A 20,570-nucleotide genomic window follows, 5' to 3' on the forward strand; every position below is an offset into this window, starting at 1 on the left:
GACCTCAATTTACCTGGGAAACAATCAAGAAAAATCACCATCACTTGAGGATTGGTAGTTTGCCTTCCTTTTATGCAAATATGTCATTTTTCATGACAGCCAATATCTATCATACAGAAATTCAATGCATAAAGGCAGGTTCATTTAAAATTGTGAAGAGATGAGCTTCATTTTCAGATTACATTACACACACATTAGCTACATATACACTGCAAATGCATGATCCATTTATAGTGGTCATGTATTAATTTGAGTATGGAAACACCTATTCTCAAATACCTATTCTCAAATATCTGATAAAATTATCTAGGTCAATTAGAAATAGTCAAAAGACCCAGATAGTTAACTGAACATTTTTTTTTGTTTTTATTTTGTCCAAATATATCTGTTCCCACACATACATACACATATATGTATCATTTTAAATATTTTAGTTCATGGTATACAATTAACTTCTTTTCAGACTTCCCAATTCTACACCAGAAAAAGTGAATTTTGCAAGAGTATTGTTCATAGATCAGAGGTAAATATTGAAATATTATACTCTTAGGAGTCACTACTGTAATAGTTGAAAAGTCTTAATTCCAATATTTGTGTAGATTCATATAACAACCATATATTTACCTCACACATATGTAATCCAAATTAATATTATGATACGATTGCACTACATTAGTCAACATAAGTTAAGTAAATGCAATCTAAATGTTCAGCAATTCTGTTTGATGATCTGATGTTAATAATTATATAATATGTTCTATTATTATTATTATTATTATTATTATTATTATTGTTATTATTGCTCAGATAGACTAATCGGTACTTCACGTACAGTTTAAAGTCTGAGCCAAACAACTGTATAAGTGCCTCCATCAGGAATTGAACCCTTGACACCTCAAATACAAGGTTAGCCACTAAGCTATCGGGAAGTCACCAATACATATGTAATGTAATTAAGGACCTCAGTTTTTCAGTTTTATTTATTTATTTCATTTTTTTTTTCAAAATATGTGTTTTATTTACTTTTGGTGTTCTTTTCTCAAAATTATCATTTTATTGTAGCAAATATTTTTAAACTGGTATTTTAATTTCTAGGTCACATGACCATCCAACTTGTTTTGAATCAATCACTAAATTAGATCTGATTTTAACAATGTTTCATTTTCCCAAGTGATGGATTCCAATTAAGCCAGAGAAATATAATTTCCATTCAGAAATGCGTAGATTAGTAGGGTAGGTTAACTAATTGTAATTATTGGGTATACATTTATATTTTAAGCATAAAATCATTTTCTAACTGTTGAAATTTATGAGTGCAAAAACTTTACAATGTACTTTCCAGTATAAAATTACTATATAATTAGGGTTTACCTTGGCTTAACAACTTCAGATTCATGTTCTACAAGCTTTACAATAATTAACCCTCATTTTGAAACTTCCACACACTTTTTTTATCCTCCCACATGCACCAGCAGCAGAAAAAAAAAATCCATTATCTGGGAAGTCAGACATTATTCATTGTTATTTTCGAAGCAGTTCTTATCACTTGAAGTTGTGTTGTGCTCATCTGATTGGGATATGAGTTTGTGTGCCAGTCGGATGTTGAAGGGTTTGAGGGCCTTGGCAAATTTGCCTGATGTGGAGGGGTGGTATGGAAAAGCGATCCATTTGGGTTTGGGATTTTGGTTCGGATTATCAATGTCTCATAGGTGTCTGAGCTGGGCTTCGGCTTTTGCACACCACATGGATAGCTGGCGTTCGGTGTAACCATTGTTTAGTCCTATTTCGGTTACGCATGCTATTTCATCTTGGAGGTCTTCTGTGCAGCTGTGTGTGAAGGCTCTTCTGTAGAAGTTCATCCATACTCCAGCTTTCTGTTTTTGTGGGTGGTTGGATTTTGCATGGATGTACTGGGTGCTCGAACCTGGTTTCCTGTATACGGATGTGATGAATTTGTCTTGGTGTTGATTAATTTCTTCCTTTCACTTTCTCACCGACCCCAGCCTTTACTGTGCATGCGGCATACCCAAAACTCATAAACCAGGAACTCCTCTAAGAATCATAGTGGCCGGCTTCAGTCAACCCAGTGTTCACCTGACAAAATGGCTCCTCCAGAAACTGAACGCTCAGAATGATAAACTTTCCTACTGCCTAAAGAACAGCCTTGAAGCAAAAAAAAAATTGTCACCTCTTTCGTCAAAACCAACTACAAACTAGCCAGCATAGGCATATTGAAAATGTACTCCTCCATTCCAATCAGCCTTGCATTTGACTTTACCAGAACATGGCTCCTCAGCAATGGCATGCCCCCATTTGTAACAGATTAAATCTGCAACCTCCTACAAGCCTGCCTCATCCACAACTATTTCCAGTTTGAAGACAGTTTCTTCCACCAGACAGGAGGCTTAGCGATGGGCAACCCCCTTTCTGCATCCCTATCCAACATTGGGCTACATGTGGCAGAGAAGTCAATACTCACCCAGCCACAGTTTGTGCATATAAGATACAGAAGATATGCCGATGACACCCTAGTTATCAACAAACAGGAAGAGGACTTATACCATCTCCTAACTGCCCTCAACAACATACATCCTAACATAAATTTCACCGTTGAAAGGGAAGAAAATGGCCACCTCAACTTTCTCAACCTAAGCATCCAACAACACTGTTCATCACATCTGTATACAGGAAACCAGGTTTGGACACACAGTACATCCATGCAAAATCCAACCACCCACAAAAACAGAAAACTGGAGTATGGATGAACTTCTACAGAAGAGCCTTCGCACATAGCGGCACAGAAGATGACCTCCAAGATGAAATGCATGAGTAACCGAAATAGAACTAAACAATGGTTACACCGAACACTAGCTATCCATGTGGTGTGCAAAAGCAGAAGCCAACTCTGACACCCATGAGACAGTGATAATCCGAACCAAAATCCCAAACCCAAATGGATCACTTTTCCATACCACCCCTCCACATCAGAAAAATTTGCCAAGGCCCTCAAACCCTTCAACATCCGACTGGCACACAAACCCATATCCCAAATCGGAAGAGCACTACCAAACTTTAAGCGATACTACCTACCCAAACTTGAATCCCTTGGTGTCTGCAAGGCCACATGCCAATGCCACAACACCTACATTGGCAGAAACATCCGCACTGTTCAAGAACGGATTAATGAACACGTAAAAGATGCCAAAAAAGACACACCAAAATCAGGCCTTTCTCAACACCTCCACTCTACAAACCACACCATCGCCTCTGTATCCATACTTCACCCAACCGGCCCTGTCATAGAAAACACTGTCAAAGAAACCCATGCTATCATCCAACAGAAACCAGCACTGAACCTGGACAATTAACAGGCACACCCGACTTGATACCCCATCCTCAAAAAGATCCCAGACCAGAAAAAAGAAAACATGTGGTGCGCATACTCGACCCCTTCCAGCCTCGTGGGGAACAGGAACCGCATCACACCGAGCAGCATGACCCAGCCCCCCAAACCATCACCCAGCAACACCACCTAACAACAGGAAGTACACGATGCAAACCAGGATACACACGCCAGTGCTGCCGAATGGGAGAAATTGCAACTACCGCCCCGCCCGGGAACAAACAAAAGAGTGACGCAGTACCATCTCCGCTCCAGATGCCGTACCCTTAGTGAATGAAGATGGAGGATCTTCGAAATTAATAGGATTTAACTATTAAATTGTGCAACATGGAAATACGAAATTTCTAAATTTCACCTAAGTAATTTAACTTTTTATCTTACGTTCCGCAAACTTGTTTAGTATGTGTCACTGCACATACATAAATACATTTTGCAAATATTAACATTTTTGCTGTTATTGAGTTTGCGAAAAATCAAGGCCTGTAATTATGAAATTCTTTTCCTAACTCTGTTGTTTCTTTCAAAGTGAATCTGTGATGCAACAGCCTTTACAGGACCAAATCATTGGATGATAAGTGATCAGCACATTTAGTTCCATATGCACTGTTTTCTGGCATTTGAGACAACATTCCACACATCACATTCCACACTGGTCAACCAAAACTTTGGAGCTTCTATTAGGGATCAAACCGAGAACAGCTTGCAAGGTCTAACTGCCAACCATTCAGCTACATTGGAGATCTTTCTTTCAACATAATATTTCCTAATCTCGCAATTTCTTTTCCAATTGACTCATTATCACCCACAACCATTTCTTTTTAAATTATGGTTGTTAGTTATTGAGAATTTTTAATAAACTAATTATCTTTATGTGAATCTTGTAACTGTCCTTGTATTATGTGAATCTTGTAACTGTCCTTGTATTCCAATTTAAGAGGCCACATTTCGTAGCTACTAAAATATTTTATTTACGTATTCTGAGAATTAATATTTCTTTTCCTGGTCACATCTTTCTTTTGATTTCTTTTTTTGTACTTCTCTTTGTAAATTCTTATTGTATATCACTTTTCCACCTCTCTAGTAATGCCCATATGCTTTGTTTGACCATTCATAGGTATTTTCAAATTTTTGTAAACATATGTAAATATGATGCAATTTAGATAGGAGAGCTATATTTTAAAGTACCAAAATTCGAAAATTTATTAAGAGGTGCATAAGAACAGTATTTACAGCATGATAAAGACAGATGATGTATTGGCATAGGTGGGATTACAGTGGAACCCCGATTTTACGTTTTTCAGGGGACCAAGCCAGAATAACTTACAATGTGGGAAAATGTAAAATTGGGAAAATTTTATAACATTTTGCTCTATTGGGACCATTAATGTTGAATGTATAATGTGGTAAAATGTAAAACAGGGGAATGTAAAATTGGGGTTCCACTGCATAGGAATTTTATTAGGGAGGAAAAAAAAATGTGTGGTTTTTGATACATTTAGAGAGACATAGATAGATACTTGTGATATTTCAGAAATAACATTTTTTTTTTATTTTCTCATAAATTTGGAGAGGGGGCAATAGTTACTCCTTTTGCATTAGCTAAATGCCACATATATACACCAATCATTATTTTTCTAAATATTTCTACAGCCAGTTTTTATCTTCTGTTCATACGTTTGAATTAATTTTCCTTTTCATTGCTTTTGTGAACAATGTGTTATTACAGATTTTCCCCTGATATAACTCCAAGGAGAGTTCTTAGTGTGAGCAGAGAATGAGTTTAAAATACTTTTGAAATATGGAAAAAATACAAATGTTTTTAATGACCAATAGAAATTCTTAGTTCTGGTAGCACCAGTATTTGTTCTGTTGACGTCAGCCCATTGGATATTTATAAATGAATTTTGTTTATGCAGATAAAGAAAAAGAAACACAGCATGGCAGAGAGATTTGTGTACCAGTATCATTATACAAATTGGCCAGATCATGGAACTCCAGATCATCCTTTGCCTGTTCTCAGTTTTGTGAAGAAGTCTTCTGCTGCCAATCCAGTAGATGCTGGTCCTATCATAGTACACTGCAGGTAAGTTTTACTTGATTTAAAAATTACTTAAATTTTCAAATATTTAAATTTTCAAAATACTTCTTGCATACTCTGTTGCACATATTTATAATGAAGTTACATTGAAAACAAAGTGTGTTATATTTGACACTGGGAATGTTGATATACTTGGTTAGATTCAGTCACTGAATCCTCAAAGATGTGTTTTCAGTTCACAAACAAAATTACACCTAATGGAAAGCAAAAAATGAGAAATTGCCCATTAACTGTGAACCACACTGAATTTCGACAACAGGCAGATATTTCTAAAGTACATGCATTTGAAAACATAAAAATATGGGGAAAGATTGTAGAACCAGGAAGGTAGAACCAGGAAGATAAGTGCAGGGGAATATTCCACTCTATATTTTAATTTTCAGAGTATTAGGGTCCCACATGATTGAGAATTTGTGAAACAATGTAGGTAGTCATTGCCTATAGGATCAAAGCAGTTGTTAGCTTCAGTTTGTAAGCAATGTGGTCTAGTCAGCAGTGCCTCTGAATGCTATGTGGGAGACGTAGATTTTATTTCCAGGCTGGGTGATATCAGAAAATTTTCCCCCAAGGGGGTGGGGGGGGGGTGGGGGATGTGTGTGGGGGTAAAGGCACATTACCACCATTCTGGTAGATAGCAAGAATGCACATTCCATTGTCCCTTCATGTCATGGTATAATACACAGGGGAGAATTCCAGCTTTTATAGCAGCGTGAATTGAAACTGTAGACATTGTTTACATCTACAGTGGATGAATCCTGGCATTTCTTGATATGAAGAACAATGTGGCCAGTGCATGCTTAGTCTAACTCATTTTTGGTTGTTCATTATAAATAAGTGCAACCCTATTCATTAAGTCCAAAGTAAAGACTAAACAACACATACTAAGTTGTGTCCATACAATGTGATAATGCAAAATTAAAGAAAGATTGTTTGGTTTATTATTTGGACTTCAGCATAATGACATGTGAGAGATCACAGTTTTTGAGAAAGTATGAAATTGCATTTGGATTTTTTTCTCTGATATGACATTCATGCGCAAAAATAAACTTCAATGCAATAAAAAGTGAGAAACTGTTTTGTTTCCTACAGAAACTGATATTGTCAATCATGTTTTCACCATTTTTGCAATTTATTGTAATTGTATAACTTTTCCATATCATTTGTCATACTACATATACTTCCTAAGGCTTCAAAAGGTGCCTCTATTGCATACAAGAAATACAAGGTGCTTTGTGTGATTGTATCAGTGTTCCTGGAAATATACTTCCAACATTCAACATACCAAAAAGTGTATAAATGACATAGATGAAATTAGACCATTTAAGTGCAGTATTCGTGAATGGAGGTGTGTTAGGTCGTAAATCTGTTAAAAATCTGTGTCTTTTGACTACTCTGTACAATATTAAAGGCTATTAAGAGAGCAGCAAATGCTGGATTATTGTTCATCTTATTCTTTTTTCAAACCACAGTTGTAGGAAGTAAGTAACAGACTTAAGATTAAGATACATATCTCCTTTTAATGTGGAAAACCAAAGCATAATTACACAGCTATTTTATGTAGATGATATTTCATATTTAATGTATTATTTTAGGAATATATATACAATTTCAAGAATAAATCTTTCATCTTGTGTGAAAGAAGATTGAAAAGATAGTAGTTTTTCTAGAAATTTGGAGAAAATGCTTTCAAGTTTCAAGTTTCTGTGTTCACAGCTGTATTGGGAAGAACACAAACTGAATCTCATCATCTACTGTTAGAAAAATTTCAATTTTTAAATATTTACAGTATTTATTTTTCTTGTGGTAACAGCTGGCTTTATCTTTTAGTACATGTCATCTTTGTGTTGCAATTGTATGATTGATTTTATATCAGTAAATCGAAAAAACATTTTAATGAATCTTTTGGTACCAAGTAGTTTTGTAATCAGGTTACCTCTGGTCTGAGGACTAAAACTAGTTTGCACAAATTCTTCTATAATTGAGTCACTTGGAAATTTTCTCCTCCAATTCTTCTACATGGTAGGGGAGTGGGGACAAAAAATAATAGACTGCAAGAAATCTTGGCAACAGGGTCTAGAGTGTAGGTTCTTCGAAGTCTCTTGCACTATGATAGTGGCACTAGTTCTGATGTCACCTTGAAGAAGTAGCACACTGCAGAGCAGAACTGTTCCCAATAGGCTACCAATAATTTTTAAAAGTGATATAAAATAAGAATTTACAAATAGAAGTAGAAAGAAATCAAAACAAGGATGTTACCAGGAACGGCAATATTTATACTCAGAATATGTAAAAAAAACAACTGACTCCTCTTACTTCTATGTAAACAGTACTGAGAATTTAGGCAGACGGCATATAATGATGCTACCTGCTTGACAAACATGAAGCAAAGTCTGTTTTTTCCATAGTAATCACAAAACTAACATTATGAAAATGTCATAATGCATGTGAAATGTGTATAATATTTCGGTACATTTAACATCATTGATTAATAATAATAAGTTGCACAAGTGTACTAGGTAGAGCTGAGCTGATACCATGTTAAACAAGTACTCATACCAAATCTGTACTCTTACAGATTTCGATACGGCTGTTTGAACATTGTAATAATTAAGTTGTTCAGAATGTTAATAAGTATTTCCAATTATACCACATCAAATCAATGTGTACCTGGGGGAGGGGGTAAAGGTGGGAGCATGGTGCTGATCACATCACCTCCAAAACTGGCAGAAATCGAGAATGTGTGGGGCCCTACTTCCAATCCTCTAAATGTGCCTTCATGGCACTGTGCTATATGCACGGGAAACTTTACCTTTACCTTATTATACCACATCAGTCTAGCAGAGTTTTGCTTTAAAATATTTGACGAATTAAATAAGATGTAATAGGAATATTAAAATATCTTTTGCAACACAATTGTGGTGTGGATATTTTTTGAAATATCCATTGTGCAGAATATACAGAATCTTTAGACCACAAAAGTGTCGTGTGACATTTTTTGTTCATGAGATACCCGAACATGGGAAAAGTATTCTGGCAGTATCAGTGATTTAAATTTCAACCAATATTTCTTATACCAACACATCAGTACAGTCATGGACACTACTAGGTTGTAACAACCCTATTGACTTTCATTGGGATCATTACAACCCAGAAGTGTCGATGACTGTACAAGTATCAGCTCAGCCCTTGTACTAGGTACTTCTTGCTCACTCACTGTGAGTGGCTTGTCCAGGGCTGGGGGGAACTCTTTATTTTGGCTCAGTTTTCGTATTACAAAAGAATGTCTGATACATAGTCATACACCCTCCTTGTCCAAATTCTTTGACATGCCACTGCTTATTACAGTTATACATGTAGAATAACTGTGCTGAGAATGTTCAGACATGCATACCATACCAACCACAGTGTGTTCTTGCTCTCTTATGAAGTGTCATGTATTGAGGAGCTATGGGAGTGTAAATTATGTTGTGGTAATTCAGAACAGTATTACATCTAAGAGATGCTTGAAATGTGAAGTGAGGAAGTGATTGACAGAAACGTGGGAGTGAAGTTCCACCAGAATAGTAGTGTTATAGTTAGCTGATGCAGTGTGAAACCAAGACAACCCTAAGAAGAAAGAAATTCAAAAATTGAAATCTGTACGAAAATATTGGAAGAGAATTATAAGTAAGAGATATGTATGAGGTTATTCAAAAAAGAAATCAACATCATAGCCAAAGGTTATTTAATTAAAACTTCTTTGATTGATTTGTTGTTTTAAGTCCACTCTATGGACAGGAAGGCTAATTGGGACTGGACCTACAGTTTAAAGTGGGATGCAAACGACTGTGCCATGTGCCTCCACTGGGTATCAAACCCGGTACCCCTTGATTACAAGGCAACAATGTTACCACTACACCATCCGGGAGACCCTTAATGCTTCTTTATAATGAGTCCTGCACCGTAGACATCATGCTGGAGTGGCTACAGGGTGTGTACAGGTTTGAGTCTCTGGAGGAAGCGTAACAACTTTTCTCCTGAGATTTCATCCTGTGTATGGGACCGGTGGCCACCCACCATCATGAGGAAATTGGGGAGCTACAAATGAGTAGCGTAACCTGATCATGAAAACCTATATCTATGACCGGAGGTTCATTGTGCTGGTCACACATCATCCCGTAACTGGTTGCATGATCTCCCACCTCGGGTGAGTGAGTGAGTAGGATCAGTTGGGAGTGAGGCCAGCAGTCAATAGGTAGGCCCAGGCCCTCAATGGCCTGTTACACCATGGGTTATTCTTCATAATGAATATCTTATCTCCTTAGAAAATGTGTAGTTAAATTTCCAATAGTTGACAGCAGTTGGCACTATTGCAAGCAGCTGCTGAAGAAGGGCCTTGGAGTTCCTTTCTGTTTCATAGTCTGCCATAACTTGTAAACTGTTAAAATTACAACAGTAGAGAGCAGCAAAAGATTGTAGCTTTTCGTGTTTCAGAAAAGCATCACTAATTTAATAAAGTAGGCATCAAATAAACAATACCATCCTTGAATAGAAAATGTGTTAATGATACTATTTTCTCTGCCATGATGAAATATCTTGCGTTTTCTTGGTTTTCTTGTTCAACGACTGGAATTGGAAACCAAACCTGGGACCTCTTTACATTGATTTGATTTAGTTTACTTCGCTTTTTTTCCACTTTTGGCTAATTGCGAAGATGGGGATGAGTGGTGATGTGATGAAATTGATGAATGGACACTCACAAACATCCATGCCCAGGCCAGGACTCGAACCCAGGACCCCTGGCATCGTAGCATGATGTGCTAACCACTCTGCCATGGAGGCCAGCCCCTTTACATCGAGACAGCAGTTTTATCGCTACACTATCGAGGCTGGGAACCCAATTTTAATCTTTCCAATTCATAGCATTTAAGAAGTAGGTAGTTTGTGTACTCTTTGATGATTCTTCATATTTCTCCCTCTCAAATATTTGCAGCAATAAGGATAGACTAAACTAATGAGAGAACATCGCTAACACTCATTCAATTGTCTGTACTCGCATGAGGAAGTAACTTCTAGTCTAGATTTTGAACATCATCCTACAGAGGCTAATAAAATTGTACATTTAGCTGTATTTGCCAAAAATCAAAGAACAATCTCACAGCCACTGAATACATCCACCTACCAGACAGGCAGCAGATTTCGTAGCAAGTTTGACGACTCATGATTGGCCAATTACTTAGTATCAAATGATCAGTGGCCACTGATATCCAGGCATATCTGCAGCTGCTGGGCCTGGTGTGGCTTACCAAGTTCAGTGCCAATATGACATTAAATAAGGAGAAGTATTTCTGTGCACTCCCTTATCATCAAATGAAAATTAGTGTTGCAGTGCAACTATTGTTTTGAGTCAAGTTTATTAAGCAACCACCATTTGTAAGTGGTATAAACAGTTAATTGAGAATGAGTTCATTTGCAAATTATAAAGAAAGTTTTGGCTGAATCTGACACAGTGAGAACTTATAATTGTCATTGTAAGTGAATTCTCTGATGTGTACGCTTTCATTTGATATCTCTTTTCATTTAAATAGTTATAAACTACTAATACAACAAACATTTAAAATTGTTGATTTCATTTTGAATAACATTGTAAACTTGACAGAAATCTGTAGGAGGACATTATAAACTTGACAGAAATCTGTAGGAGGACATTATAATTCTTTTACTGCTGATGAGAATTTGTAGATGCATCCCAGATGTTTATACGATTCTTACATTTTATTATGTCATATAAGCAGTGTTTTAATTGAAGGGGAAGAAATGGGCATGAAAATCTCTAGCAAAATATAAATGTGATTCAGTGTGAGGTTTGAAACTAAAAATGTGTTTTATATGTTTGTATATAATAGCGATGCATGTTAATTGAAGAAATTAGCATGTATGTATGTACAAGATAAGGGATTCTTGACACCCCCTGAAGAAAATTCTGCTTTTGCCTTTGGTTTCTGAAGCACTACAGATGAGGCAAAAATATCAAAACATGAAAATAGCATTTCCCCCTCCTCTATAGTTTTCCCCACATGAACGCTGGTTGTAAGCAATCATTTTGATGCTTTGTGGTGAAGAAATGAAATGGTAATTGGGATGGATAAATTAGTACATACTCTTAGTTACTACATTTAACACTGCATCTCCTATTCTTTCTAAACTTACAGACTCCCTATCAGCACTGTTTGTGCACTGATAGTGTTAATGAAGGACAAAATAATATGCAGATGGAATGTTCTGTTGCATCTTTATATGACTGCCCAGAATGTCTCTCGGATTATGTTTGTAGATAAGTACAAGCACAACAGAGAAGTCATTTGCAACTAAAATCATTAATCTTATATGTATAATATATATCAAGCAGTTTACATCAGTATCCATAGTAAAAAAAAACAACACAAAAAGTACAATTTTGTGTTCCTGGATATTACCTTTCCCCAGTTAATCCTTATTGTCCCAAAACAGCAAAATGTCACACATTTTCTCTGATTTTACATTTTCCACATTTTAAGTTTATTTTACCTTGGTCCTCTGAAAAATTAAGAATTGACGTTCCACTGTATTCTTAGCTAGTTATGTCACTTGTTAGGTTAGATTTGCGTATGGTGCTAGAATATCCATGGTTCAGATGTGTCAAAGAACACAGAAACTGCAGGTAATCTCACAAGAGTGCTGTATATATTTCTTCCTGTAATGTAACCATTAAGTGAGTTAATAAACTTAAAAGATGATAATCCTTTTTCCTTACCTCTAATAGACTAAGCTATATTAATTAAACATAGAAATCTGATTTTCAAACAAATTTGTTGGATGCTTTTATGATATATATTAAATTGTTAGCAGTGGCAGCGATTAAGGGGGGCACAGGCCCCCCCTCCCTTTATGTCACTTTTGCCCTTTGCACTATGCTAAGCCTTATGTACCAAGGGAAAGTAAACTGATTGTTAGATATCTATCACAGAATGATAAATGTATCTTGACAAATCTAATGCAAGGACTATGAAACTTAAAATGCAGGAAAATGTAAAATCTGAAATGGAATTTTGGATTTATGTAAAGTAATTTAAAATTCCGTTTCTACTGTAATAGGATCTTGTACAGCTGTTATAAATTACAAAGGTCTGTTGTAGAGAAACAGTTTTTGCAACAAAATATAGAAAGTATGAAACGGTTCATAGCATAAGATAAGTTTCAACATTTCACCTCCATAGATAGAATATATTTGGCACAAGCAGAGTGTATCCATCCATCCTCAGTTTTGAAAAATTTTGTTTTTCTTATAAAGAAATTTTGTTTTGTGAAGTATTGTGATTTTCTTAGGGTGTGGAAACCTATGAAAAAGAAACTCTATATTTACATGTTTACTTTAGAAAACCAGGGCATTTGAATTATATGTATATATTTATAAAAAATAACAACAATATGGCAGAATTCATTACTAAACTACATGCTATATATATATATACACATATATTGGTTTGGTAATAATATTAGTAATATTATCAATAAACCAGATACACCAATATGCATATGTCATCCAATGCTAATTGATTGATTAATCTGTCCCATGCCTAATAATAAGTATTAGTAAACCTTTATTTACCTTTATGAAATCTTTGTAACATATTCCAGAAAGCAATGCAAAAGATGTAAATTGTAAAAGCATTAACATGCTTCCCACCTTTCCTAGATTTCTGTGTTAGTCTAATACACATTACCTTTCCAGTAAAATGTGAAAAATTTTATAGAAATTGAGGGTGGATAGATGTATTGTGCAAGCTGGTTATTAATTGTAATGTCGGTGTACTCCATAGGAAATAATTTCTATTCCAAGAACATTGTACCATTAATTTAGAACCTTTGTTTCCACAAGCTTCATACTACTATGCTATTCAATAATGATTGCTTCCTTTTGCCAAGGAAATTAACACATGACCACTTTCAAAATGGAATTTACGAACCCTTGTTCCACCATCGCTAGTCTGCTAGTTCTTATTCTAACCCCATCTTCCTATTCGATCTTTTTCTTTGTCTTCCATGTTAACTACTTCAAATTAACCAAGCACCTCGTCACTGCCCTCTAACACTAACCATATCTATGGGTATATTTTCTTCATACTATGTCAATTTAACTGCAAGGAGCAGAAATTATGTACTTCTCTGTTGTTTACACTTAACTGACTTTCTCAATTGATCCGTTCAAAGGTCTGTTAAATCACAATTCTGATTTTGTAGTTTTGGCATTGATTCGAACTGTAATAGGTGCGGATCAAAGTTATCTGATCTGGTAGCATAATTTATATATAATCATCATCATCTTTAACCATATCCAGTCTCTGATTTTGTTCTTCAATTCTTCCACCACTCTTCTCTTTCTACCACCTGATTTTTCTACCAACAACTGTTTTCCCTTCGGCTTTCCCCCCACTCCTTGTGCACATTCTTCTCTGCAGCTTCACTACTCACTCACTAAGGAATGGTCCCTAGGCTCTTTTCTTCTGGTTGTCTGTACTACACTCGTTCACTGTCTATCCCTCTGCCCTATATACATAATACTATCTGTGGCCTACTTACACCAGAGTTGCTGTTCTGTTGTATTCAGAAGATTCACTTTTCATGACATTGAAAGTGTGTTCAGTGGTGTTCAGCCTGAAAGTGTGGTCAGTGGTGTTCTGCCAAGTGGCAGGAGAGTCCTGTGTGTGTGTCGAGTGTTGGATTATTATTTGTTGAAAATGAATGGAGAGGAGATAAAGTTTTGTATTATACGAGGAAAGACACTGAAACTTGCAAGTTTTTATAATAAGCTTATAGAGACTAGGCTTTTATGAACCCATGTGTTTGAATGGCACAAGAGGATTTTTTTTTCAAAATAGGACGATGATCCAAGATGTGGACAAAGTTGCTCACATCAGGAACAGACTGTTAAGTATTAATACACATGTTGGCTGATGAACACATTATCACTACTTTTATCATGAGCCATTTTTTACTGGAATAATTTGGAAAGAGAACATTGACATTTTGACTTGTGGGCACCTGGCCTTTGGTTCTTGTTGCATGGAAATGACAGGCATCACACCGTTTTTGCAGTGCAAGAATTACTTGCTAAGCACCAAGTAAAAGTACTCTGTGTTGTGACATTTCATCAGTCCAAATGGCAGTCGCAACTGAACTGATGAGCGTATCAGAAGAAGCTTTATCTGGCTGCTTCAAAACCTTCACAGACACTGGTAGCAGTGCAATAATAGGGATAGGGACCATTCGTGCATTTTGTAGGCACATCCTCTTATGTCATTGGAGACCGGGGTTCGATCCCTGGTGGGGGAGAACTGGGATTTTTTCCACTTGTTCAAGTGGCTCCTGCACCCACCCAGCATTGTATAAACTGGGTACCTGGAGGAAACTCTGGGGGAGGGGGGATAAAGGCCACCAGGGGAATTGTGCTGATCACATCACCCCCACCTTCGGCCATGATCAAGAAAGTGTATGGCCCTAACTCCACACCCCCTATATGCCTTCATGGCATGGTTCAAAGCCCAGGGGAGAACTTTACTTTTTCTAAAATGATTATTAGTTCAGAAAAGTTCATGGCTTAATTTATAAATTACTTATTATCCAAGGCTTAATTTATAAATTACTTATTATCCAATGTTATGTGAATGAGATACATTGGAACATTCTGTTTTGAGTAAGGTTTTATCAGTCTATGGTATAAGCATAACTGATTTTCAAAACGTTTACATTAATATGACATTACAGCAGCCAAGTTATTTTGTATATTTTAATGAGTATGCAAATTTGAAGGGTATAATTGACAACTTACCGAAAAAACAAACTTGCAGTTTTGTTCTCTAGGTATATAAGTTTTGTTTTTAGTTATTGCCTAATTTTGGTGCTATTTCTTTGGTCATCTTTTGGGTGTTATCAATGAAGTAGACTTCTATGAATCCTTTTCCAAGTTTATTGGAAAGGATAAGGAATAATTAGGGCAATTAAAGACAAAAATATCAAATAATGAAGTAGATTTTTCTCTTTTCCTTCAGCATATTGCTATTGATTGTTATGTAGGTCATCTGATGTTCTCTCGTGTGTTGTCTAGTGCAATCATCAGCAACAGTACTAGTTTTAATGTATATGAATAGCCACAAGGGGCTATTCATATACAGTCATGGACACTTCTAAATTCGTGTACATCTAACTCAGGGATGGCAAAGAAAAGCTAAGAAAGTCAGAAAATTTAAATTTATTTCAGAGAAATATCAGATAGTTAATCCCATAGCTGTTTGTTATATCATTTTACAGTTTTCACTATGTTTTGGCTGATTTTAGTAACATATATTCTGGATTTGTGTATATTTGCAGTGTTTATTAGGTATACAGAACTTAAGTATTTGCATGTGCATTTAAATGTTGAAAGTTTTTCTCCACCCCCCCAAAATAGTACAGCTGACAATATGTTACAGAGGGTGTCGCAGAATTGGTTTGAAAGTGTCAACTAAAGAAAACATTTTCGACTTTGATGGGAAATATGTGGATGTTCCATACTAGTCTGTAAACTCATGCACTCGTTCTCTACTTTTTTCCCATACACCTAGTAATCTAATCATTGTTCATATTATAATTTTATCATCACTCAGTACACTTCTCTTATCATAATGGTGTTTGTATTGGATAGTCATAATTAGTCATAATGAAGATAACAAGGCTGGCAGTATTTAGAAATCTATAAACCCTGATTTAGCCTTCAAATTTCAAATCTGATTGAAATCAATTTCTAACTGCCACGTTCAATTTTGAAATCCATATAAGTTATTATTTATTTATTTTTGGTGGTTACTCTATGCTGAAGCACATTTGGCATTGTTATGTATTTATTTTTATAGAAGACTGACATTTTAATTGGAAAAAATACTACAAATATTATTGACCAAAGTAAATTGTACTTCATGTGTAATGTAGACCTATACGTATAATAATTTGTAAGACATAATTAGGTCATTCATTCCAATCATAATGCTGAGGAGGGAAATTTTAATGTATTCATTAGTACATGCTTCAATAGTGGTTTAAGTTCTGCACTTTTTTCTTTTTTTCAAAATTACACTTGCAATTTTCTAACCTGCAAGGAATGTGTTTCTACACATTATATTAGGTTATGTATTACATACGTATGTATATTTGTGTATATAAGTAGTTATATTTACCAAATTTGCTTTTTAATAAGGAAGTTCATGGAGTTCATAACTAGTAATTCTGTGTTTCCAGAAAGCTACTTGCTGTCTTGGGAATTACATAGTTTTCAAAGAACATACACGTGCAGTGTTATTCAGTAGACACCTACAGAAGCCTTAGGAAGTTGTATGCAGTTGTTAATATTTAAGACATGCAGGTGCTGTTTTGAAATTGGAAGCAGGCACAATGGGAGTCATCAGAGTGGATCCACCGAAGAGAGTCTAGTCAGGCATCAAATAGCAAACCATGTGATGCATTCTTCTTTGACTAGTTACAAAAGAAATATGCTGAAATTGGAATTACATCAACTTGACAAGGGACCATTTTAGCTTGCTTGAAGGAAATATCAAATATGTCTGATATGAAAACTTGCTGGGTAAGGGAAGAGTGAGAAAAACAGCAAGCCACTTCTATGATGACAATGTAATAAAAGATGGTGCATTATACAGTTGATGAAAGTTTATAATTAAACTAACAGTTCAAGGGAAAAGATTATTTGAGATAATCAAATTATAAGGAAGATGCTGCATACATAAGAGCACAAGACTCTTCTTGAATGATTATAATATTATAACACAAGCTTGTATCAATTTATATGCTTTCCAATATCAATATTGCTTTAACAGTGAGGTACCAGGTAAAATAAATGACTGAGGTTATTTTGAAATTAATGCCATTAAATACTATCAAGTCATTCCAGCACCTGCAGGAGATCTCAAAAGCAAAATCAAGTAGCAGATGAACAATTTACAAAGAATGTTAGATGAAAATAAGATCAATGCTTAATGAGCCATGTTCTAGTAGCAGTGAAATGAAATGAGCTGTACAAATGGCACAGAAGTGTATGCATTGTAAGTACGTTGCAAACTAACATGAAGAAGCTTTCTTTGGAGATTTGGAATTTAAGATATGAACTCCAAGTACTTCCTTTCATAGATAAATGTGTGTGACAAATCAAGTATGTATAGAATACTGTGAAAGCAATTGAGTGGTCTTGAGTTTTTCATCTATGTCATTATGTTTTGGGTTATAGAGAATTTAAAAATTGTTTGAGATAGTTGTATTTTCATAGTGAGCCTGCAATGGTGCTGTGAAATTTTGAATGATGTTGCAGTAAATATCTTACAAATTACAAAATAATGTCAACCTATCAATCAATAGCTAAAGAAAAGTTACAGAAATTAACAAGGGTTTCATACCTACATACAATATGGTTTGCCGAGAGAAAAGAAAATGGCAAATAACAAACTGCTTGTCTGCTGTCAATCCAATGTCACAACAGCTTTCTAATATCTCTCTTTCTCAAAAAAATATTTTGTGAAATTATTAATATCAATTCATATTAGCAAGATGTCTTCAGGTATAAAAGCGAATACAGTATATGGGCTACAGCTTCTAAAATATCAAGTGGAATGTATGAGATCTTTATTTAATGTGTCTCAGACTTCAAAGATATTATGTAAATTGGCAAAACTTATACATTTTTTTATTTTAATGCACAATTTGAACAAAATATAAAAGAATAAAGACAATTTTTTTAAATATCAAAGTCTACTGTAAGAACAAAACAAACTCACCATAGGAGAACAAAAAAATCCATATGTGTGTATATATATTTATGAAATTTAAATGTGACATGTTTCATCAATAAAGTGAAATTACAAACAAGAAGAAGTTTGTGTTCATGAGGAAAGAAAGCAAGGAACACAGAAATATTTTTTAACAAACAAATCATGTTAGTGATTTATGAGTAAAAATATTCATTTGAAAGACATCGTCTTAAAATATATCCCTCTTTTTATGAAGACAAGATTTAGAGTGAAAAATAAAAGTGTGCATGATTTAAAAAAAAGAGAATGAAACGTTGAGCAGTGCAAAGAAATCATCATCTGAAGTGCAATGCATATAGTAGCAAGCTTGATAGGATTTTCTGGGATAGTAGTGATAAACTGACTACAGGAGTTTGGGCATAAATGTATCATCAAATATTACATAATATGGTATCTGTATATTGATACACTGTTAACCTCAGTCCCAATTTATATTTTTGACAGTGATAAGATAAGAGGAAAGATAAATGTATGCAGTCTTGGATACTCATAACACAAATAGAACAAAATTATTTTTCAGAAATTAGCATTTATTAACAAATGGCTTTTCTGTTCTACATTTGAAAATATATACCACATTTGATTATCCTGAACTTGCAAGGCATTCTGATAAGAAAAATAATCCACTGATAATTAACTCCAGTGATATACCTAGGTATACATGTCTTTAATTTTAATTCTTTCCTTGACATTGAAAAGTCATATAATAAAATTAAAGCTGTTTCTTGAAATAGAAAAAAAAATTGCAACCAATGCTCTTTTGATTCTCAATTCTTCCTTAATTACTACTGACTTTATTTGCTAAGACTTTGAATTTCAAACTGGCATATCAGCTTAGCACACTAGCAATCAGTTAAATTGAATCTGCATTTGAAACTTGCACTATGCAATGTTGGCTTGCTAATTTGTGATTTAAAAAAATATGCTGTTATTCTGTAAAATGAGTGGAAAAGCAGAGAGAGGAAGATATTGAAAATATAGACAATGTCTTTGCACATGCAACCTTGACCATCATTAAATGTACATGGAGCAGACAACAGATTAACTTTGATGCTTGCAGCAAGAGGAATAAATTATATGGAAATCAATAAAAAATTATAGATAATGAATGTGTGCATAATATAACTTCTTGTGGACTGTTAATGGATATCAATGATATTAATCAGTCTTTGCATAGCTTGGAATGAACAAAAGATTTAATGATGCTGAAAATAAATATTCACATTTGAAGGACAACAGTTCGAAAGAGTTTATATCCATCTATCTATCTATGCTTTGAAAAAAATTCCAATTATTATGAAGAAACAAAAATGAGCAAACAGAAGACTATATATATAAAATTCGATGGAAATGAAAAACTGAATAATATGCACAGTCTTAAAGCATATTGAAATATACAAGCTTGTATGAATGATCTGTTAAATATTAATAAGCATTATTCATAATAATTATAAGCCCTTGCCCTTAGAAAAACATATGACGGTACCTCACTTTGTAATGGAGCAATGTTAAAGTAGAATATATGGAAATGGAGAAAGAGAGAAATTAAATAAAACATACATATAAAAAAATATTTTCACCAAATTTCTGATTACCTAACATTTATTATACATCACAAAAGAAGAGAAGGGGAAAATGCTTTAAATGAAACTGGAAAGGAACACTCATACAAAGCACAAGATGCACCATTCCAGTGAATGTGTCTGAATGAAGGTTGCTGTTTGTGCCCACTGTGTTAAATGAATTGAGTTTCTTTCAGTGCTGGCGTGGGAAGAACTGGAACATACATTGTTCTGGATGCTATGCTGAAGCAAATTAGAGCAAAAGGTGAAGTCAACATCTTTGGTTTCTTGAGGCATATTCGCACTCAGAGAAACTTCCTTGTGCAGACAGAGGAACAGTATATTTTTATCCATGATGCTCTTTTGGAGGCTATAGAAAGTGGTGAAACAAACATCAATTTGGCATATTTGTCAAGATACATCCATAGTCTTCAGTCCAGTGATGGTGTGGATGAAAAGACCGAGCCATGGAAGATGCTAGAAAGGCAGTTCAAGGTATGTTATTGTATTTATGCAAACAACTTCACGAAAGAAACAAAAATATCTTCTTTGGTATGTCAGAAAATTGCATCTGCTGTACAATAGGTGACATGTCCTTATTCTGTCAACTTTGTTATAGGAAATGTAATAGATTTTCATGA

General features: G+C 34.9%; 1 protein-coding gene across 6 annotated transcripts in view; it reads left to right on the top strand.

Moving 5' to 3' along the window:
- Positions 1 to 20,570, top strand: part of Ptp99A (Protein tyrosine phosphatase 99A) — a 1,182,303-nt gene that overhangs the window by 1,140,728 nt on the left and 21,005 nt on the right. For 3 of the 6 annotated variants that reach the window (XM_083117414.1, XM_083117415.1, XM_083117416.1), the window contains 3 exons: positions 464 to 523; positions 5,320 to 5,486; positions 20,127 to 20,424. In XM_083117414.1, coding sequence (XP_082973540.1) covers positions 464 to 523; positions 5,320 to 5,486; positions 20,127 to 20,424 — 525 coding nt within the window. The remainder of the gene's footprint in view (positions 1 to 463; positions 524 to 5,319; positions 5,487 to 20,126; positions 20,425 to 20,570) is intronic. The other 3 variants (XM_083117417.1, XM_083117418.1, XM_083117419.1) reach the window with 1 other exon arrangement.

This window comes from Lepisma saccharinum, chromosome 2 (assembly GCF_977018435.1).
Source record: "Lepisma saccharinum chromosome 2, izLepSacc3.1, whole genome shotgun sequence".
Classification (NCBI taxonomy): domain Eukaryota; kingdom Metazoa; phylum Arthropoda; class Insecta; order Zygentoma; family Lepismatidae; genus Lepisma; species Lepisma saccharinum.